General features: G+C 41.6%; 1 protein-coding gene across 4 annotated transcripts in view; it reads left to right on the top strand.

The window, feature by feature from the left end:
- Positions 1 to 23,035, top strand: part of AFF1 (ALF transcription elongation factor 1) — a 163,609-nt gene extending 140,574 nt beyond the window's left edge. For 2 of the 4 annotated variants that reach the window (XM_084627188.1, XM_084627190.1), the window contains exons 14-22: positions 3,470 to 3,734; positions 5,371 to 5,462; positions 6,700 to 6,763; positions 11,686 to 11,822; positions 13,391 to 13,462; positions 14,058 to 14,151; positions 14,270 to 14,313; positions 15,912 to 16,138; positions 19,292 to 23,035. In XM_084627188.1, the coding sequence (XP_084483314.1) occupies positions 3,470 to 3,734; positions 5,371 to 5,462; positions 6,700 to 6,763; positions 11,686 to 11,822; positions 13,391 to 13,462; positions 14,058 to 14,151; positions 14,270 to 14,313; positions 15,912 to 16,138; positions 19,292 to 19,413 (1,117 nt within the window). In that variant the 3' untranslated portion in view covers positions 19,414 to 23,035. Of the gene's footprint in view, positions 1 to 3,469; positions 3,735 to 5,370; positions 5,463 to 6,699; positions 6,764 to 11,685; positions 11,823 to 13,390; positions 13,463 to 14,057; positions 14,152 to 14,269; positions 14,314 to 15,908; positions 16,139 to 19,291 lie in introns of all 4 variants that reach the window. The other 2 variants (XM_084627187.1, XM_084627189.1) reach the window with 1 other exon arrangement.
- Positions 23,036 to 23,640: the final 605 nt, after the last annotated feature.

Raw genomic sequence — 23,640 nt, forward strand, 5'->3', positions numbered from 1 at the left:
GCAGTGTCCCTCCTTTTCTCAGTGCATTGCCAAGATCGGGACTTGGATGAGAGTAGACTAGCAAAAACCTTATCCAGAGAACAGATGTGCTTTTTGGTTTGGAATTTGTTCCTACTTCCATTATTAGGGCAGTTGGTCCATCTTTTATCCAAAACATTCACAATTCTGGGGTGTGTCTTGTACCTTGAGAGTTCCAGCTGGCATTAGTATCCAAAAATGTCGTCTTTCCTCAGCATCTGGCAGTATAGCTGCAACGTTTCTCTTAGATTTGCCAAAGTTATCCATGCCTTTGTAACGCCTCAATGCAATGGTTGCAATGCACTTTGCATGAGTGTAGATGACTTGTAGGCTACAACTAATACAGCCTGCAGCTACCCATCTGCTTGGCTGCATCAGCTGGAGGGGGCCTATAAAACCAGATCTGCACCAGCTGAAGTGGTGTCCTATTACTTTGAATTGAACCAAAAGTAATTGACTTCAGTCTATAAATGTCTTCATGGCTTGGGTCTAGCTATCTGAGCAGACAGCTTCTCTGCAGGGAAAACACTAAGGCAATTGATATTGGGTGAGGTCTTTGCGCTGACAGTCCCAACATTTAAATGTCTGGGTGTTCGCAGCAGGGCATTATTAGTGGAAGGCCTTCGGTTCTGGAATGTGCTTCTGCCTTGGGCCCAACAAGAGCTGGAGTTTCTTTAGGGCAGAGATTCTCAAGCTTCATTGCACCACGAGCCCCTGCTGACAACAAAAATTACTACACAACCCCAGGAGGGGGGATCAAAAACTTGAGCCCACCTGAGCCCTGCTATCCCAGCCAGGGTGGGGGGCCCAAAACTGAAGCCCAAGGGCTTCAGCCCCAGGTTGGGGGCCTGCAACCTGAGCCCTGCCACCCAGGGATTGGGCCCTGGGTGATGGGGCTCAGGCTTCGGCCCTGGGCCCCAGTAAGTCTAACACCAGCCCTGGTGACCCCATTAAAACGGGATCATGACTCACTTTGGGGTCTCAAGCCACAGTGTCATAAATATAAAGGGAAGGGTAAAACCCTTTGAAATCCCTCCTGGCCAGGGGAAAGCTCCTCTCACCTGTAAAGGGTTAAGAAGCTAAAGGTAACCTCGCTGGCACCTGACCAAAATGACCAATGAGGAGACAAGATACTTTCAAAAGCTGGGAGGAGGGAGAGAAACAAAGGGTCTGTGTCTGTCTGTATGCTGGTCTTTGCCGGGGATAGACCAGGAATGGAGTCTTAGAACTTTTAGTAAGTAATCTAGCTAGGTATGTGTTGGATTATGATTTCTTTAAATGGCTGAGAAAAGAATTGTGCTGAATAGAATAACTATTTCTGTCTATGTATCTTTTTTGTAACTTAAGGTTTTGCCTAGAGGGGTTCTCTATGTTTTGAATCTAATTACCCTGTAAGATATCTACCATCCTGATTTTACAGGGGGGATTTCTTTATTTCTATTTACTTCTATTTTTTATTAAAAGTCTTCTTGTAAAAAACTGAATGCTTTTTCATTGTTCTCAGATCCAAGGGTTTGGGTCTGTGGTCACCTATGCAAATTGGTGAGGCTTTTTATCCAACATTTCCCAGGAAAGGGGGGGTGCAAGTGTTGGGAGGATTGTTCATTGTTCTTAAGATCCAAGGGTCTGGGTCTGTAGTCACCTAGGCAAATTGGTGAGGCTTTTTACCAAACCTTGTCCAGGAAGTGGGGTGCAAGGTTTTGGGAAGTATTTTGGGGGGAAGGACACGTCCAAACAGCTCTTCCCCAGTAACGAGTATTAGTTTGGTGGTGGTAGCGGCCAGTCCAAGGACAACGGGTGGAATATTTTGTACCTTGGGGAAGTTTTGACCTAAGCTGGTAAAGATAAGCTTAGGAGGTTTTTCATGCAGGTCCCCACATCTGTACCCTAGAGTTCAGAGTGGGGAAGGAACCTTGACACACAGTTTGAGGACTTCTGCTTTAGGGCATGGTACAAGGCCACAACTTGTCTCGTCTCCTGAAGGAGATAGTCGAATGGGTTGGTTTTTCATTTATTTTGGTGTTTTCTTTTGGACTCCAGTCATTAAAGATCATGGGGCCAGATTCCCTGTTCCACTCCAGATACCTTATACCATTTTGGCAACCCAAAGAAGCTGCAAAGGTAGTGGCCAGTTAAGTGAGGTTTACAGATGAGGTACACAGCTTCTAAAGTTCACTGGTTTTAAATCTGGCCTGCGATGATGAGAGACGCTGCAAACTGATTGTAACTAGGGCTGGCCCAAAGATAAGAATTCTGTTTTCCAAAAAGTCTCTGATATTTGTGTCCATTCACATTGGGATGAAAATGAAACCTCATGAAAAACAAAAACACAACACCTCAGAATGGCCTATAATCAGACCTAATGCCTGATTCAGGGCAGGAACTTCAACCAGGATGTCACATTCTAGGTGAGTGCTCTGACCATCAGGGTACAGAGTCAAACCCCCCCACCCCTCATTTTGCAATGGAAAAATGTTTTGTCCAAAAGTTCCAAACTAGCACTAGTAGTAACCTCATTCTCTAACTACAGAGCAAAACTGGTAAGTCCCTGTCCCTTGAACAGTGGTCTCTATTTCAGCAGTTATGTGCAAGCTAATTTAACTGGCTAGTCTTCACTTCCGCTTAATTTAATGAAAGGATATGATCTGAGGTAATGAGGAACTCTATCTGATGTTAGGGACAGAGAATGCATTCTGCAAAATAAGGAAGAAGGCCAGTGCTGTGGTAAGCCACTTTGAAAAAACAACGTGCTGTGGTAGCTTGCACCATTCCCGATGTCCTTTCTCAGAGATTCTAGTCTCTCATAAATCCACGAAGAAGGAAGAAATGGGAAGGTGGCTATGTTGCAGGGTGTTGTGAAGGCCAAGACTATAACAGGATAGAATTCTGAAGAACAAGATAAATTCATGGAGGATAGGTCCATCAATGATTATTAGCCAGGATGGGCAGAGATGGTGACGCTAGCCTCTCTTTGCCAGAAGCTGGGAATGGGCGATAGGATGAATCACTTGATGATTACCTGTTCTGTTCATTCCCTCTGGGGCACCTGGCATTGGCCGCTGTCGGAAGACAGGATGCTGGGCTAGGTGGACCTTTGGTCTGACTCAGTATGGCCATTTGTAAGTTCTTATGTTTGCTCTTCTTAAATCCCAAGTCATTTAGCTGTAACATTTTCCTCTGATAACAAACCTGAAATTTTGTCTTTATTGCTGCTTCAAATATGATTTTCCTGCATGTTGTTGACAGTTGAGGACAAGTTTTCTAAATCTCCAGAAAGTCCCTAAAGTTTCCTCTTGCTTTTAATGGATTCTTTTTTAATTCGTCATCTCACATTTCCAGAGTCATCAGCTGAATAAACAGAATCATTACACCATGTAATTCACTATTTTTTTAAAGCACTGTATTATATACCATGAACGCCCTAAATGGTAAGTTCATTTTCCATCTCCAGAGTATCCAAATTTCCATGCGAGACACTGAAGAAAGAGCTCCTGCTACCACCACCTCTGCCACCAATGTCTACTGCGCAGCCTGCCCAGAAGCCAGCCAAGATGGCACAAAAGAGACACAAGGGTGAGAGCAGCACCTGCAGCCAGCTGCCTGCCACAAATAACCGCACTGCGAAGAGCAAGAGCAACCACAAGGATTCTTCATCCTCCAAGCACAGGAGAGCGGAGGGGAAGCATTCTGAACATTCTAAAAGCAACAAACTAGGTGTAAGTTGTTAATGGCAGAGCTTTTCATTCTAGCAGTGAGTGTTCTACAATTTCCTTCCGCAACATTATTCTCTTTTCCTTCATGTTTTTAAAGGACAAGGCATGTGAATGAGTGACGCTATGGGTTTTTAGACAGTGTTTTGTTTTGTTTTGTTTTTTCTTGGTTCCTGTGAGTCTGTCTAGCAAAATCTTGCTGACCAAAAATCAGCATGCTCTCCCCTGGTAGAAAAGCAGAGACTAGGGTGTGAGGTTTCTGATTACTCACGAAAGCTTATGCTCAAATAAATCGGTTAGTCTCTAAGGTGCCACAAGTCCTCCTTTTCTTCTTAAGACATCATTGTTTATTACAAAGTAGCCTACTTGTTTGTTGTTTGCAATGATTTGTATGTTAAAACCCCAGATAACAAAATAAAGCAGAGATTGTGCTATAGCGTCTTTGCTTTTTCAGTGCGTTTGCTAATTTTACTTGCTCATTTACAAAATGCACTACTTTGGCCTAAGTTTTTAAGTTATTTATATTACCTTCTAAGATTTTGCTGCTCCAGAAAAAAATGCCTTTGAGGCAGGACATCTGCTGGTCGAGACTTAAGTTATCCAGCAACTTCTGTTGTGCAGCAGGGACCTGAGCCAAAGCCCAGTGAAGTCAATCGGAGTCTTTCTGTTGGCTTCACTGGACTTTGTAACAGGCCCTCGGTGACCTGTGCGGTTAAAGGCAGTTAACTTGATGCTTTCCATAAAGTTTCCCATCGGCCTTCACCCTACTAGTAAGCAAATAATGAGGAGTAACAAATGTAAAAGATGGTGCTTGGGTGATAGGACCACATTTTCAGTCAGGGCCTTGTTTTTGACCAGGCACGTTTGCAGGCACAATAGTTGCATATGCAAAATCAGTCGGTTTAAAAAAAAAATTTTTTTTACTTGAGCTCCCTTTAAAAAGCAGGCCCCTGTTATTGAATAGGACCTGGGTTTGTGCTACTATGTATTATTTCTAAAATTGTTCTACAGTACAGCTGGTGAGCCTTGTGGCTAGAACTGGATGTTTTCAGGTTATAAAAAACCTAGTTACGTTGCCATTTTTATGTGGATGGATAAATGTAATCTGAGCTTTGTTCATTTGTTTGTTTTTTAGAGGGTGTGTGGGCAGTTGCTCTAGCCAGCTTCAAATGTCTGTTTTGTAACTCTGCTTTTCTGGAATTTCAGCAAGTAACTTAAAATCAGCTACTGTTGCCTCATACCCCAAGGTTAAGCTAGCAATGGGTCTGAGTGGATAACATGGGGTAGATTTTATTTGTACCAGACTTCACTGAGAAAACAGGGTTGTTATCAGTCTTAGTGCTCTCTTAGCTCACTATGTCATTGTCCTGCTAAATACAGCTCTAGTTTCAGTAGCAAGGGAAACCTGTTTCTTAATTTCTTCCCCTCAGGAAAAATTCACGTTGTGTTGAAGATTACAAGCAGTAATATAAGAAGGCAAGTTTCCTCCTCCTCTACAAAAAAGAGAGAGAGAGAGAGAAAAGAGAATATATTCTGAGACTAAATAATCATTTTCTTTTTTAATTTGGAAACCCAAAGCTTTTAAAACTGCTTTTGATTACAAATTCCTTGACCAGTTCTTCTCTGCATGATGACTTCCCAGGGACCTTCAGGAGATGGCAAAAACCCTTTCCCGGTGCCTTCTTTGCCAAATGGTACCTCCAAGCCAAGGAGACCTCAAATCAAGTTTGAAAAGTAAGGTTTTTCTTTATATCCTCCTTTCCTTCATACTGATCGTGTCATCTTCATTGTCCTTTGAGTACCTTAACTTTGTGCCAAACATAAACTTCTTCCTGTCCATTTCAAGACTCTCTGCATAGTGATACCCCTGCTTAGATCTCCGTTCTCACTGCCTCCTGGAGTTGTACCCTTCTCTGTCACTTCTTATATTTCCCCTTCTGTTTAGACTTACTTTCCTTGTATCCACATGCTCTCTCTCTCTTCAGATCTCTCCTTAAAACGTACTTCTTTCATGTGTGGTAACCCAGCAGAGACTTGCCCTGTTTTTTATTTAAAAAAATATTTTTTTGCTCCCATTTTCTTACGGCTCTAGTGTGGAGGGCAGCCAGTGTAGAAATCACACATCATTTGGCAAGGAAATCACCCTTCTTGAGAAGTGCCTTTGTGTGCATCAGTGAACATTGTTTTTATTTGGCTGAATTATGAGACTTTGAAAATTGCACTTTACCCTTGAGCAGTGCGATTCGTGTGCTTTTTAGTTCAGGCTGAGAGTAGTCTGTGCAGAGCCCTTCTTATTTCTCTGTTCGTTTTATGAGTACACAGTGAGCTGTACACACTTTGTACAGCAAATACATTAGTCTAATGCATGTAGGTGTATGTGGCCAGAAGCATGCTTTATAAAATGTGCACTGAATAAGGCAGGGTTCTGTAAGAGCCCCGGCCTCATTCACTGTGTATCTTGCATCCAAAGGAGTTTAATGGACCCTGTTTGTCTGGCATACCTAGAATAGTGAATGGTACTACGAAGTGCTGCACATGTAAACCAAAGACTGTAGAAGAATATGTATGCTGTATTATATTTGAGAAGTAAGACAGGATAATGCAATTAAATTAATGCATATGCGCAGGAAGGCAGAGTTAAACTTGCCCTTGCAACATAAAATAGAATTTTCTGACTTTAGAGTACCCAGGAGCGGAACCTGAACATTCTTCTAATGTAGCTTTTGATGGAATACGGGCCATCCTGTCTATTAGATTTAGACTGTAAGCTCTTTAATAAGCAGGTACTTGACTTCTGAGCATTGCCAAACAGCCTGACAGTATTCAGTTGGTGCTGATTGTAATTTTTTAAGTAATCAGCGTAGCAGCCCATACAGCAGTTACAGCGTCTTTGTGATGTGACATTAAAAATGATACTTACTCTATCTTTTTGTTTTGTCTCTCTCTCTCCTCTCCCTCACTCCTAATTCAGACAACATCCGATGGAGTATCACATAGAGGAGGCCAAAAGACTGAAGCACAAAGCTGACACAATGGTAAGTCTGGGCCTTGTGTGGTGGAAGTGTTAAAAGGTTTTCTAAATAAACCTGCTTACTTATGAAGGTTGGCTTTTTGCACATGTCCCGGATCACAAAATAAAAGGAGCTTATATCAGTGTTTGTTCTTTCCTTCCCACCTAGCCTTCTGTATCTATTGGTCAAGGTACAACCTACTGCTCTTGGGACACATGCCAGGAAATCCTATCTTGCAGGGTCAGCGGGTTCAAAATCGATTAATCCTGTGTTAAATCCAGCTGTCACGTTCAGATCTAGTACACACGGGAGTATGGACAAGATTTGTTTGTATTATTCCCAGTTAAATGAAGATCTTGTCACATTTTTTTTTAGTGAACATGGCTTGTATCCACTAAAGGCAGAGCTATGTCCAGATTTAGGTCCTTTGACCAGATGTAGAAAATCAATTCTGTTTTGCAGTACTCAAAGTTGATATGACCATGTTCACCCCATACACACTGTACAAGGTTAGCAGGTCTGTTTGCTTCCCAAAACTGTCAGAGAGCAGATTGAACAAGCAGTTTTAAGACAGTCTACTGTTTGAAAATATAATTATACTTCTCGTAAACAAGATTGAAATGAACTCTAACTGTGATTATCTGGATTTCTCAGAGGTGTGGTTTGTTTAATAACATGCATACTAAACATACGTTTTGTTCATTGTGATGGTATAATCAAGTAACAGGAGCATTTGTCCTCTGTAATGTATCTGTAAAATCAAAATTCAGGGATTTATTTGTTTTGTAACTTTTAGACGCTTTTGCTAAAATAGATAGACTGGAGGGATCTAGCTAGTTTCTTTCATCTCTGGAAATCCTTTATAAAAAAACACTACATGGACCACAAGTGAAAATTACCTAGGTTCTATCCTCATTCTAATTTCTTCCTACTTTAAAAAATCTCAGCATTATTTTTTAAGATCCCTAGAGTATTTTGCACCATTTAAATTAAATGGAAACTGACAATCCAAATCCTCTAGATGGTTTTTGCCCTGGCTCTAGCTAATGCTTTTAAGGCCTGTTTTTTTTTCTCCTGTTGACAATAATGGAAAAAATTCCATTTAATTCAATGGTGCAAGATCAGACACTTAGTCCCTTAATTTCGCAGAACCAATTTCGATTTGTGTGTATATTAATTATGCCTTTTTATTATTTTATTCGAGCCACAAAACTTTTGCGCCTAAAAATTAAATAGTGGGGTGGAGGGAGGATGGGGTAATAAGAAATGAACTGGTAAAACGTAGTGGATTAAGAAGAAAACACACATACTAAACAGTACATATTGGGTTAAGTATCCATGTATTGGTTGGTTACGCATGCAGTCTGACATAGTATAACACATCCTCTTGCCCTTTTCAGTTTTACTCTGTCCTCTTAAAATTTGCTGTTGTATGGTCTATGGTCTCTTAACAAGTAAAATTATATATTATATGTCATGTTTCCCTTCATATTCTGGAAAGTTGCTGAATATTCTAGCAAGTGCCATGCACTGCTGAAGGTGTACTGTAAAATGCATGAAAATACTTGCACACTGTAACAGAGGGTGAAATAAATATTTGACGCAGACACACATTTTGTGTGTGTGTGTGTGTGTTGAAAGCACTGCTTCTGGTGTAAGGTACGTTATTGCCAACATCAAGCGCTCTAAAGTCATGAGGCTAGCACTTAGAAACAATGATGGACTTAAACGTATTTTGTAAAATGTCATATTTTTGGTTTCTCTTTATTTCCTCCTAGTTTCTGAGCATTTAGGGTGTGCTCGCTACACATTTTCAAGCTTTTCTCTGTAATCATGAGGGCTAGAAATTTGCTTTTAAAAACTAAAAGCTGAGATTCTCAAAATCTCTTGATTCCAACAGCTTGGGGTATCAAGACCATTCCAAATATCTTGAATCTCACAATGGAACAGCAAGAGTTGGTAACACTAGCGAAGCAAGAAGGAGAAGGGAGTTGGAGGTCTGACAGACACGGGTCTATGTAATAAATTTAAGAATACTGATACATAACCTAGTTACTGAGAGAGACTGTATAACTTATATTGGGGTAGTGAAATGTTTATTACGTGCCTATAATGCTCAAATCCAGTGGGATCTATGCTGGAAGACAACACAATGGCTTCTCAGTTAAGAACACCCAGGCACACCTTTGAGAGAATGGGGCATGCTGTTAGCTTTAGGGATCCTGTACCCTGTCTTCAACAAGTTGCAAGCCTTGTTTTGCCAAAGCTGGGAGCCTGGAGATCAAAAGTCTAAGCAGTTGAAATGCCCTTCTCGGGAGAAAGGAGGTCAATTGTCAGAAGCTGTTGAGGGAGACAGGCTGACACACAGAGATTCTGCAGAGGGGTTTCTCTGAAGGAGTCGGGCCTTCCCAGTTCCAGGGGATGGTAAGACTTAGGGAAAAGTCGGTATGTGTACAGACTGGTTTATTGTTATATAAGGTGTTTTTTTCCTTCTGAAATACTGTTGTTCTAATAAATAATACTTTGCATTGAGAACGCTGCCTAGTCCCTGGTTACCACTACCATTGCTTCTGAAGGGAGCAGAATCACAGGGTCTAGGCAGAAGTTAGATCTGCTGAGGTAGATCATAGGGAACTGCACCTAGGACCCAGTCTGAGAATGGAAGAATCTCATGATTCTGCCTTCAGAGTGATGATGGTGTGATGTCTGAGACCTGAGTGAGATGCCCCCAAGAGACCCATTAGAATAGGAACTGTGACAGGATGACAGGAGATAGGAGGAAACTGGAGTCGTGATGCAAAGCAGCTGTAAACCTATTTTAATCATCCAGTATGCTCTAGTTGCTTTGTGCTGCTCCAGAGTAGCAAAAATAAGTCCTATTTCTCCAGTGATTATGCCCAGTACAGAAAATACTTAATAAAATAGCGTTTTCTTTGGGTTTCTTGCTTACAGTGCATGTATGATATTTTTAATTGAAAAAGAAACCAAGGCAATTCTTTGGGGAAAAAAATCTGTTAAAATGAAGTTAAAGTTGAGAGTGCATGTCAGTAATTTAGGATAAAATACATTTCAGGGATGTTAGTTATCTCAGACCAAGCTGATCACAAGTGTACATAGCTGCAAAAAGTGCCTTCACAACAGAGGACAGGTATGACAACGGCATGTGCAAATAACAGGTACATTAATTCATGTGAAATTGGGTATTTGGATTTCAACATTTCGTTCTGATTAGACGTTTTTGCAGATTAAGAAAATCCACGGAACTACTTTTCTGTAAAATGCCATGACGTAAGTGCTTGCAAGTAAAGATAAAGGCAGCATTTTCTTCCAATAGCAGGACAAATTTCAAACCATATGAAAAACCTATTTTGTAGGGTATTTTTCCAAATACATAATTTGAGAATAAAATGAGGTTATGATGTTCCAAAAGATTATATAATAGTGTTGATAGCAAGCAAAGTACCTATTTATTGCTTAAAATATGAATATATGTTTGACACATGTTCTCTTTAAATAGGCATATCAAATTCTAGTGGTGTAGTGGTGTTACATTTTCTGGGCTCTCCCTCATTTAGAATTGTTCTTCTCTTTTCCCAGGGTGGTCTTGCTAAAAAGACACTGGAGAAGAAGTGTGATAGCTGTATTATTTTGTATGACTATTATATGTGTTTCAGTTTAGCTGCTGGATATTGTTCTGGCTGACTGCACAAAGTTAAATCAAAGGAGGCTGCAGGGTGGGAGACGACAAGCAGGAAACAAAACAATGACAGAGATAAGGTACCTCAAAGGAGAATACCAAGAGTCCTTAAAACAACAATGGGTGAACCAAACACTGGAAAATACCTCCCTGTCTAGGGTGACATACCCATTTTTCCAAGGCCAGAGACTAATGTCAAAAGAACACTAAGGGCTTGTCTACACCAGGCAGCTAAGTGTCAGCGTGTGTAAACGCTCTTTGTCGGCACTTTTGTTGACAAAATACTTCCAGCCGCGCAAGCAGCAAAACTTTTGTCTTGGGGGGGTGGTTTAAGTACCCGTGAAAGACAAAAGTTTTGTCGACAACTTGGCAGTGTAGACCAGGCCAGGGGTTTTAGAGGCTCTGGGCTTGAGAGGAAGAGTGGGGGAGCAGGCCACAGCTTCTTAGGGGGAGAGACTGACATAGGCAATACATGCACCATGGCTGTGGAACTAAGGCAGAGGCTCTGCAGGATGTGCCTGAGACAGCTGGCTCACCTGAGCTTTGAGAGGGGTGGTGAGTTACAGGCAAGTCCCAGACATGTGGGCCCTTTTGTGGGTTTAACCCATTCTCCCTACATGCTGTTGTACCTTTGGGCACATGGACAATTCGCCTGTTTGGAAGGAGCTGTTTTGAGTCACTTTAAACAGATGCTGGTCACGGGCATATAGAGAAGAGTGTCTTGCGGGTACCAATTGCAGTTGGGCCTGTCATATTAAGAGAGTTGGAAATTGGGGGGCTGCCACCCAGAGATCCAGTCCAAGAGTGTTAGGGTGAAGGTAGTGGTGCCGTCAGTCACCAGAGGTGATATAAGGGAGTATAAGACACTGCTTTTCCTGTAACCCTGGCAGGATGGTGTGACTGGGGGCTGTTGTAGCTGGTGATCCAGTCTTAAGTGGTGTGAACTGCACAGTTCCACTCTGAAGAATGCAGGTTGAGGCTGTCGTTGGAAAGAGAGCCCACGGGGGAGACTTGTAGGAGAGAACACAGGTGCAGCTCACCTCTTAGATGTCACAGACACTTTTTCTGGGGTCAGAGTTGGAACTCTTTTGGTAATGTTCTGAGGCCAGACTCCTCTCTCTCTCCCCCTCCCTCCTTCCCTCCCAACCGTGCATACCTAAGCAAAGAGAAGTCACCAGATATGGCAAAGAATGAATGAAGAACCATAATTTTTCTTGTTGGCTAACCATGAGCACCTTCTTTCCAACAGACAGACAAGGTTGCAAAGGCATTTCAGTACTTGGAGGCTGCCCTTTCCTTCATCGAGTATGGAATTGCTATGGAATCTGATGCACTAACACCAAAATCAGCATACACCATATTCACAGACACCATAGATCTCCTTAAGTAAGTGTAATGCCATTTCAGTGACACAGCATGGATTTTAAAAAAGTTTTTCCCATTTATTATTTGTATTACATTAGTAGCAGGGGCCCCTGTCACGATCGAGGACCCCGTTATGCTAGGCACTGCATGAACACTGAATTAAAAGACTGTCCAGAGAGCTTACCATCTAAGTATACCTCTGAATTTCACTCATATTTCAGTTTGATCTCTCTGATCCTGGGCAAGATAGTGGAGCAGTTGATACTGGACTCAATTAATAAAGAATTAAAGGAGGGAATATAATTAATGCTAATCAACATAGGTTTACGGAAATAGATTGTCAAACTAACTTGATATCTTTTTTTGATGAGATTACAGGTTTGGTTGATAAAGATAATAGTGTTGATGTAATGTAAGGCATTTGACTAGGTGCTACATGACATTTTGATTAAGAAACTAGAGAGAGATAAAATTAACGTGACTCACATTAAATGGATTTAAAAGGCTGGATAACTGATATGTCTCAAAATATAATTGTCAGTGGGGATTCCTCATCAAATGGGTATGTTTCTAGTGGGGTCCTGCAGGGATCAGTTCTTGGGCCTACACTTTCCTGCCCATTTATAGGAGGCTCTTTTAGCCAAGTTCCCTTTTTAGTTTGCTGTTGTTTTGCAAGAGGGGATTTTGCAGTTACAGTAAACTCCGCTTATGAAGGATGTAAATTACCTCCCAAATTGAAGGAAGCATGAATCAGACAGAAATCTATTGGCTATCATGTAATCCGTACGCAGTCAGTGTTTGGTGAATGTTTCCCAGACATGATCTAACTTCCTTCGCTATAGCTGGTTGAAAAAGACCAATTTTTCATGGGAACTTTTTTATTCAATTTTTTTTTTAATTTTCTTGTTTAAATATTTGTGGTTTTTGACCCCCCCTCCCCCCAAAAAAACCAAAAAAACCCAAACCCAAAATATATTGCTGAAAAGCTTTGTATTTTTTCCTTAAAAATATGGAAATTTTTGACCATATGAAAAGTTCCCATTAAAATATTTTGATTAAAAAGCCATTTTTTTGTTTAAAATGTTCAGATGGAAAAATTTCAACAAACTATATCCTTCTGTCCTGCTCCCCAAACTGCCCTTGTGCATTTACCGTTCCCATTTTGGCTTTCCTGTATATCAGCCTCAGGATGCCCACTTGGAACCAAGCTCAGTAAGGTGGACAACTGTGCTATAGCCCAATCCTGAAGCTATTCCATGTGTAGAACACTTGCTAAAATTAAGGGGATTTCTAACTATGGTGCAACTACAGTGTCAGTCCCTTAATTAGTGCTTTACATGAGTGAGTAAGTATTAGCATTCCTGTTTTACATGTAGGGAAACTAAGTTACAGAGAGATAGTAAAGTGGCTTGTTCAGGATCGCACAGTGAGTTATAGGCAAAGCTGGAAATAGAACTCAGGTCTCCTGATCCACTATCTGAGCCAGTGGACCGTGCTAGCTTTCCATAAATGGTGTGCTGTATTTGTCATTGAGAAATCCAGCCCTGTTGATGAACGTCATTAATTTTTTTGTGTTTGTTTTCTTACAGATTTATAATGACATTAAAATCCTTTTCCGATACCTCGGCATCTGCACATGAAAAAATCTTTGCTGTTTTGTGGTATGTGGCTATCTCCCTCACCCCTCCAGTGGCGGCATTTTATATTCTCTTCTCAAACCTGGTAGATTGAAAGACCTTTCTTTCTGAAGGGTGGAGGGTTGGGCTAAACTGATATTGTTAGGTTTATGCAGAAAAATTTTAATAGAATGAATTCTTAAAAATATCTCCTTTTAAAATGAACTGGCATATCAGTAGGGAACCATGTGTGTCAGGTTAAGGTTCTAAATCTCACTTGGTATGCTGATAATTTAAGAGTCCATAGAGGCTTAAGATGAGGGTGGAATGTGATTTGACTGACGAGGTTTCTGAGCTGTGTAATTGAAGCCGTACTTGAACATACCGAAGTCCGCTCTGGACACAGGGTATATTAGGCCCATAACACCTGTTAGGAGTTGCGCATCTACTTCCCTGACTGTTCCTATTTTTCTCTGACAGCCACTGAGAGAAGATCATATCTGGGACATATGGGGAAGGAAGCACAAACTTTCTTTAATTTGCAGTAAAATGGATGTATATGTCCTCAGGCTCGGCGAGAAGAATTCCTGCTGGTGTGGCGTTGAATGTTCTGACACTGATTCCTGGTTTTTGTTCACAGCATGCGCTGCCAGTCCATTCTGCACATGGCAATGTTTCGTTACAAAAAAGACACTGCAGTAAAGTATTCCCGAACCCTCAATGAACACTTCAAGGTAGGGTTTGATTGTATTCTTGAATAGGTTTCAAATTAGAAAGATGGAAGAAGCTGCAAGTGTTCAGTATAGGTCAGTGTGAAACCCAAATCTAACTAGATTTTCCTTTTTGCTACAGAATTCTTCCAGAGTCACGCAAGCACCTTCTCCATGTGTTGCAAGGTATTATTTAAAATACATATTAAAATCTTTCTCGTAATGTGTTAACAGAAGCAGTTTGCCTACACATTTGAATTGCAGACTTTTTTGCAAGGGGGTTGAGTGCATTGAATCGCTTCCTGTTTTATGGGCTGGCATAACATTCTTAAAATATTTATCTGCTTCTTATTTCTTTCCCTCACCTCAACTTACAGAGAGAGGTTTGTTTGTTTGTTTGTTTTATTTTACAGACAATATAAACCCACTCTGTGTCATACACATTATTGTCCTATCAAAGAATTAGGGAAACAGAGAATGTATTAGAAACTGTTGTTTGTAGAGGTCCCATTGTTCTAATCCTTGTCCTGGGTTAATAGATGTAGAGGACAGATGTTGGATTTTCCTCCTCTTAGGACTTGTAAATGTATCCACTTCTCCTGTCCCCGCATACAGATGCTGTACTGCTCCCAGTAGTACATGTAGAATTTTAGATTAGCTTTTAGCTGGTGTTTTGACACTTCCTTGTGAGTTGATTCCCCTGACAGAAACTTTTTTTTAAATTTCTTGCTGATTATTGATGCTTTTTGCTACCTTTGTGTGTCTGCATCAGAGTTACTTTGGATGTGGCAGCAAAAGAAACATAAAAGCTGTGTTCTACAAATTGATGCTCGACCTGATTTTCAACAGGCTGGCATGCCATTAAAGCAATTGCATGTGTAAATAAGGGATATGTGCCCGCACATGGCCAAGTGTGCATCCTGTTGGCAGCTTGTAAACAAATCAGGCATTTGGGCATACTCCGTTGTGGAAGTTGAGTGTCTTGAGTGCAAGCTAGGCATGCAATTCCATGCATACCTCTCTGAAAATATTTTGAAAGAATGCTTATGTATTAGAATATTGGTTCTGAAAGCACCATCACTCCTACCATGGCCTAGCACAGTGAGGTTAATTAAACTGAAAGTCTCCCAAGGAAAGTGATGGAAGCTCCATCATTTGGATAATTTAAAACGGGACTAGGCGAAGCAGTGGAGAGTATACCTTGCACAGTCTCTGGAGGATGGACTAGCTGACCAAATAAATCTGTTCTGTCTCAAGCTTCCGTAAACACAAATGCAGATCTGCAAAGTGATTTGGATTGAGACACAAATTTTGAATAGCCATAAAAAAGCCTAAACTCTTTAATGCGGAGACCATGGCTTCATGGAATTGGATTCATTAGCCAAAACACTTAAATAACTAGGCCAAGATTTTCAGAAGTGAGTACAGATTGAGTGCCCGACTTGGGACTCGGAGTGGATGCTCAGCACGTTCTGAAAATCAGATGCCTTGAAGGTGTCTTAAATTGAGCACCCAAAATCCCAAGTCACTTTTGAAAACCTTGGCCTCACTTTTTAAGTACAGTAATGCAGTTGGTGCTATTTATCTTGCCTGCCTTTGGTGGTGCCTTGCCACACCTTAGTCCTCAGCCTGGTACTTCACAGTGCTCTTGCTGAGCATGCGTATATGACACCAGAACTCTGTCTGATGGTGGGGGGCTCAGAAAAAGAGAAGTCTGGGTGTTTTGTGGCAAGTCATTAACCTGTTGCCTTAAGGCTTCATGATGTCGTCTTCTTCCTCAGAAGCACAGGCACGCCTTCTCCTCTTTCCCCGATGCCCTCTCCCGCCAGCTCTGTGAGTTCCCAGCCAGGATCAAACGCGAGCACCTGTGTCAGTGGAGGCCTTGGTTCTTCAATCAACACCTTACATAATATCCCAAGCATAACCTTTTCCTATGTCAACATCACTTCCTATATCCTCTATGCCTATGATATTTGGGAGCAGGCCGATGCTCTGGCCAGGAAGAATAAGGGTAAGGTTTATTTCCCTAGGCTTCTCCTTCTAATATTGTGCTTGTTTGCAGACCCTTTTTAAAAATTCCTAACACCTCAGCAAACTCTGCCTTCAAGAGGCACTTTTTAATCCAAACAAAATCAGGATTAAAACAAACCAAGGTGTTTATGGTACGTGAGCAGGTTATTGGTATAATCTGTTTGCTTCTGCTGTATGATGTTTGTTCTAATTAAAAGGTTGTCTTAGAAAGATTGATTCACTTTAAATTTCTTTTTCACTTTATTTTAAGTGGTAAAAGTCAAGCTCACCATTTAAAGGTGACGAGCAAAACTTTTTCAGATTCATGCACTTTTTCAGCTTATGGATTCGTGGTCCATGAAGAGCCACTTCTGCTTTATTGATTTATTTTTTGTCTTAGCTCCTGTTTTCATTATTTTTTACACTAAAAACAGTGGCTCTGACCTCTCCTCATAGAAGAACCTGTTTGAAGGGGCCTTGAGCATTGGCCCCTCCTGACATCACTCCTGTTTGCATGCCAAGCAGTTGCAAAGAGGATTCCCCAATCTCTGTCACACTCTTTACTCAGACATTATCATGATTAAGTGTGTGACCTTGCCATCTCTCAGCACAGATAGTGAAAGAGGAAGAAAAGCTCAGATTATGGTCAGCCATTAACATGGGGCTTGTGAGGTAATTTTTTCACAGAAACTCAAGCTGCTGAAGGCAAAGGGATGTGTTCAAAAGGCAAACTTGAAGAAGGAATAAAAGTAAAAAGTTCCATATGTCTTGTTAGAATACTGGGAGGACTTAACATATAAGTTAAAATGCTCAATCAGGCAGCACATGGTGTTAGAAAAAGCTTCGCGGCATTAGAATTTTTCTATCTAATGGACTGCAACTTCACAAGACCTCCGCTGTAAAAATCAGTGTATTTCTATTGGTGATAAGCCAGGACACGAGGTAGGCACTGTGTATAACTCAAGGTAGATAATTATGAGAGAAGAGCCATGGACTCATTTCATGGTGGTCTCTTAACATAAGGGGAATAAAGATTACAAATAGTTCTATGGAGTAAATATTTCCCAGGGAATTGATGTCTGTAAAGGAAGACAATAAATATTCATGTTGTCTGTTCAGGATATAATGATGCCATAGGAGTGTGTCAGAACTGAGCCATTAAGATCTGCCATGTAAACAATAGAGCAAAGGCTTGGAATTTGTTCTGATCTCAGGGGTGTGTGTCACTATGAAAATTCACCTGTATTTTGCTGACTTACAAGCCTTTTGGGGGGGAAAAATCCATTTGCACATGCTCAGCAGAGACTCGTCGGAGTTTGGCAGCTAAATTCTCCGAAGATTCCATGTGCACTCAGCATGCTCAAACCTGCACAGCTCCTACCTGCTGACCCGACTGCGCGTGTGCCATCCCCTCAACTGAAAGGGCTGAGCTGGACTTACACTGCAGTTGTTCCTTCTGACTGCCGGGGGCCACAGGAACGGTCCTTCCCTGTGTTATTAATGTCTCCTTTGCTGGTGCCTGGGCAGTGCGGAGATGGAGGAGGGAGCCTGATTTGAATCCAGAGAGGTGAGGAACAGGGGTATGGGCACAGGAAAAGGAGAGAATAGGATGTGAGGGCATTTCAGGAGCCAGAGAGTGAGTAGGAGCAGAGGGGGACAGAGACAAGCTAGGGGCACAGGGGCGTAAGGGTTCATAACCGCTAGATACACTCCCCTGCAGAACCTAGAATTGAGCTCAGAAGTTGTGAGTCTCTACATTGCTGTGTATCAGCAAATAGGTGTGAAACCCACTGGCAAAGTGTGTCTCACCCCCATTTAGTGATTGGCCCACATAAGGGATAACAGCCTGCTATTGCTACCAGTTACTCTGTTAACTCAAATAGAGGTCTGTGCTATGCATGTAAAGGTCTGAACCCTGTTGATGATGTTTATTGGGGGTCAACATGGTTCCACATGTTGGAATTTTTTTCATTAAAAATTTTTTTTTTTAAATTGCAACCATAATTTAGGTCCCTTGTGCATATACATTGCAATAGCCTTTAATTATGTAATACCATACTATTATCTCACAGGACCCTGGCCTCATTTAGTGCACAGAATGGACAGTACGCAGGAAACGAATCAGGGTTCTGTAGTGAATGAAGCTTTTTATCTGTATGGTGAAGAAGGCAGGAGATGAGGCACAAGGACAAAGGATGGTTTAATGGTTAAGGCATTTGAATGCTGCCCTGGAGAATTGGATTCTATCCTTGCCTCTGCCACAGAGTTCCTAGGTGATGCTGGTCGAATCACTTAAACCAAACTTTTCATAGGTCACTCATTGTGTGTTCCTCATTTTCTGGATGTCCAGCGTGAGAGACCTGGGGCCAGATTTTCAGAAGTGCCGAGCACTCATGGTTGCAGTTTAAATCAGTGAGAGTGGTGCTTTGAACTTAAGGTGTATAAAAATGCTAAGTGCTCTGAAAACCTGAGCCCGAGGCATATCAAGTTGGACCCAAACTTTGAGGACACTTTTTGCAATTTTGGCCTTAGTCTGTATGCCTCAGTTCTCTATGTGTAAAATGGGGATAATACCACCTCACTTCAGAGGGTGTGGAAACATACATTGATAATATTTATAAAGCAATCCGATAGTAAACCGAAAACACCATAGAAATGCTATGAAGAAATTAATTTTTTATTCAGTGCAGAGTTTGGATGGTATCTGGTAAATGAGGCCTGAGGCCACACATTGAACACAGAGGGTACAAGGAAATACCGAATAACTTCCCATTTACTGAATAAGGCAGGAGTCCTATGCAAAATATAACATGATTATGTAACTGAAAGACAGTATCATAATGCATATGTACAAGGGAGCAGATTTAAGTTGCACAAGCAACTTCCACCTTCTCTGTATGTGTATTGTCTTCCTATATGTTCCATTCTATGCATCCAGTCAAGTGGGCTGTAGCTCACGAAAGCTTATGCTCTAATAAATTTGTTGGTCTTTAAGATGCCACATGTACTCCTGTTCTTTTTATGTTTAATCATGTTACTTTCTTATTATAAAATATTTCCTGTTATTTCTCTTGTTGCATTTCTTTTCCCTTCAGATGTGTCTCCTGTGTAAAAACTGACTAATCACTTTTCTTTTTCCCTCCTATCTTTCTAGAATTCTTTGCCGAACTCAGTACAGCGGTGTGCACTCTGGCACTGAACAGTAGTATGACTGAACTGGTACACTACACTAGGCAGGGTTTACAGTGGCTGAGGCTGGAAACAAATACGCCTTAACTGGTGCTCAAGGTGGTTAATACCTTGAACTCTTTTGCACTTTGGAAGCCTCAGAAGCAGTCTGTCTGGCTGAATCATTGGATACAAAGCGCCTGGAAGGGAAAATAAAGCAAGATGGAAGGGATCTGACTACACTGGAGAACTTTTAAACTATGTTTCTAGGGTGGCACTTGGCCACCTTGAAGAGATGAAGGGAGGCCTCATGGTTGATGATGCCTGTCTTTAAAAGGACAAAGTGCAATGTACTGTCTGAAAGGTTCAGTGTGTTGGTGGTCTATAAACATTTCTATAAATGAATAACCAGCAAAAATAACATGTGAAGAAGTGCCGACAAGAAGGAAGTCCACCTCCAAAAGTTATTATGCAACATCTCAAAAACCACAGCAGTCACATGTCCATCGGAAAGTTCAGAGAAGTGTTTTTGCATACCACAGCTGCAATCCATGATGTATATTCTTATTCCTTGGAGTTGGGACGTCAGGGGGAGGACAAGACCTGAACGGAACCAAACAGCATTATGTTAAGCTAGAAACAGCAAAGCAATCTGCCTTGCCCACTTCCTAACCATCCCCTACTGCATTTATATAGCAACTGTTCTTCTGATACTCTTGGAACTGATTGCAACCACTGCTTAGCACTGCAAGTTCACTTAGTAGATCACCATTGCTTTGATATTTTTTTCTCCATTCTACACACACACACACACAATGCAAACCATTAACTCTCAAACTGTTTCAGTTGTGGTATTTTTTAGTTTGGGCCCCGTACGTCAAACACAGTTGGGTGGGGAAGGTAAGGAGCATGTAAGGATTGTGCTGTTTTCCTCTGAAAGGAAGGCAGGGAGTTGTCACTGTGCATCCTCTCAGATTGTTGCTGATTCAGTATGAAGGGGAGGGAAGGTAAGGGACAGTCAGAATGGTTCATTGTGATTGTGTAAACATTGTGCTGAGTTGCAGATCTTTAAATCAGGAGGAATTGCTTCTGCATAAGGAGGTATCTGCTTTCACTATACCTGGAAAAGAAGGGTCAGATTTTGTCCTTGGATATTCACACACAATGTATGAGTATCTGAGAGCAGGCTTGGCACTGAAGTCTTGTAACCCTCATATGGGAGATACTCCCATTTCATGGCAAAGCTATAGGTTTTGCCCAGCAGCTCAAAATCTGTCTTCAGAGGAACACAAATGAGAATATTCAGATATTCTTGTTAGATTTGCAAGCAGCTCTTCTTTACCATAAGTTGTGTTTTTAAAGATACAGTTATGCAGATGACAGTAACACTGAAGACTACATTCACAATATTTTTATATCCAGTCAGATGGCAAAGAATTCCTATTGTGTAAAGCTTTCTGCCATCCTCATATCTAACAGTGTGCCTTAGCTCTCCGGTCCTCTCTACCAGCACTCGACTTACGCTAGACTGCTGGGAATGCTGATGCCCAAATGAATTGTGCATATTGATTTTACAGAAAGGAAAACCTTTGCAATGAATTAGCCTCTTTTCCCCATTGTAAAAGGAAGCATTTGCACATACCATGTATCCGTATAGAAACAGATCTATACATGTGCTGTAATGAAGCAATACTCCTTTTCCGAGGTGCCTGTTGAGGGTTTTAGGGTTCAATAAATTATAAGCAAGAGGTCTGAATTTCAAAACGCTGTTCCTTTTTAAAGCCATGTTCCTGACCCATATAAGACTGGGACAGTCCCTTGCAACGTGAGGCCCAAGAAAGCTCCCGTGTAGCTAGCGGAAGGGAAGCCTGACTCTTTGGAGAGCCTTATGAGAAAACGAGTCCCCACCTCTTGTATTAAGAGAAATAAGCACAAGAACATTCCGTTCTCTCGTCTCCTGTGGCTGCACGGAACCTTCAGAAACCTCCTCGTGTCTTACCACTTGGTTAAAGCCGTAGTTCATTTCAGGGATAAGCCCTTCTAACCTAATTGGGAGCAAGTTCCGTATTTCTCTCCCAGTCTATATATAATAAAATACATACACATGTACATTCCTTTTGGAAGGAATAACTGATCCAAATAAAAACACACAGTCCAAGGTGTTCATGAACATAAATTTTGTTCTCAGGAAGCCTGGGAAGGGCATAGAAAAGTCAGGCCCTTCTGCACGCTTCGGAGCCTGCGTTCTGATACAAGTATAACTAACAAGCTGGAGTTCCAGACTGATGGATTGAAATCCTCCTCTTCTTTTTGTCTTGCAGTGCAGCTTGCCTTAATGTCACAGGTGAGGAGGAGGGGAAAGGAAGGGTTATTACCACCCTGACTTAGGAATCAGTATGGGACTCTGCAGGAGCCAGAGGAGATGCTTAGGGATAAATTTAAGGATAAATGAAGACCGAGATTCAGTGTGACATCCCTCCTGCAGCCCCCTCTCCACCCTTCAGACAGCCTCTTCCTTCCATCCAGCCACTTCCATCCCAACACACTCTCCCTCCTAAACAAGATAGCCCAGCCCAACTGGAAGCAGGACTTCGGTTGTGCATTGTGCTGAGGCTTGTTCTTTTGCTTCTGACTTACTGCTCCACCTGGAAGCCCTCTGATCATGGACCCCAGATTCCATGGGACCTGCCTAAGCCCACCTGTGAACACTTTTAGTAGTTGGACAGTGCTATTCCTACAAGAAAGTGAGCTAAAGAGAGTAGAAGGGCAAAGGCCTTGTCAAGAGAAGATCCACTTAATGCAGAGGCACTGCTGACAGCTGCTGCCTTACAGGATAGTTTATGATCAGAAATAATGTAGGATCCAAACCCTCTTGTAAAATTTGATATGTAGGGCCCAGTCCTGCTCCCAGTGAACCTGGCAGCAAACCTCCCATTTATTTCAGAGGGAGTAAGATCAGGCCCATAGTCCATACAGGCTCCATAAATGGAGAGTAGACAGGAGGGAGCAACTATAGCAAACTACAAATCGGGAAGCTATATTCTATTTTTCCCCTTTGAAGGGACTCTCTAGATATTATTAATTAGGAAGAATTGCTACCTGTCTTCAGCCTAGAGCCAGGTTTGAGGCCCATTTAAGTAGCGGGAAAGATGACCATTGATTTCAGTTGGCCCTGGGCCAGGCTCTTAGGGAGGAGCAAGAAAAAAATGAAATAGTATTTGCCATTGCAAAAAGAAAAAGTGAAGATAAGATTGAGTCCTGTGAGGAGTGAAGGGGCGGCAGTTGCAAGGCAGTAGCCTTCCCATGCAATATTTATTGAGAAGTAATTAATGTATTTAAATTGTCAAATATTCTATATCTAAGATGCCATTATTTAATAGATCGAAAGCCCCATTCACACTGGAGACATGGAGCTCTTCTGTAACAGAGTCAGAGTTTGACTGCAATATTGTTTAAAAAGGCAAAGTCCTTTGTCTGTCTGTCTGTTTTTGTTCTTGTCCCCATCCCTTCCCCCGTCCTTGGTTCCAGGTATAAATCTGTACATTTAAATTTATTTTGGGGTGTGTCTCCATCTTGTAAATAACCTTTTCTGCCCTGTGTGTGATGGAATTTCCAAACTGATTGATTCATTCAAGTGGGGAAATAAAATGAATATTAAATGAAGTAACCTGTTCATTGAGTTGCTGTGAGAGTCCGCAAGTTCTCAGCCTGTCGTAGGGGTAGTCGCTAGCTGCCTTCTCACTCTGCATGGCAGTGTTTTGTCTCTAAATTATTTTTATTTAAGCGTAATTTGCTGTACTTGAAGATGCTGTTTGAAGTTCTCCTGTATCTAACACTTATTGCCCTTTCCTGTTGGATAAAGAACAGGTGGTTGAAATCCAAAGGTTCTGTGAGACGGGAGCATTACAACATGCAGACATCAGCCCTGCGTCCTAATGCAATAGCTGCAGGATATTTCATGAGATCTCTAAGCAGTCTGGTCTTTAATGTCCAATATTGGCTGGTTTGTGAATGGTTTGTCAGAGGCAAAGCTATGGGCCTTTTTCAAAATAGTCTAACAAACTAGTTAAGAGAGCAATAATGGAAGACCAGATTTGTGGTGTGCTATGCACATGCCATGAACAGGTTTCAAGGCGTGATATGGGAGAAAGCAGTGCTCACTCAGTGAGTAAAGGACACTGTAATCCTCACCCACGCTGTAATGTAGTAATATATTTATAAAACACTGTGGGGAGGAGAGTTCTGACCACCTCAGATTTGGTCTCCTAATGCCCAAAGTTGTGATTCTCATCACTCACTCTGAGTGCTTCCTCCATTTTCAATTTCTTTTATCTC

This window comes from Lepidochelys olivacea (assembly GCF_965140295.1).
Source record: "Lepidochelys olivacea isolate rLepOli2 genome assembly, chromosome: 4".
In the NCBI taxonomy this organism is placed as follows: Eukaryota; Metazoa; Chordata; order Testudines; family Cheloniidae; genus Lepidochelys; species Lepidochelys olivacea.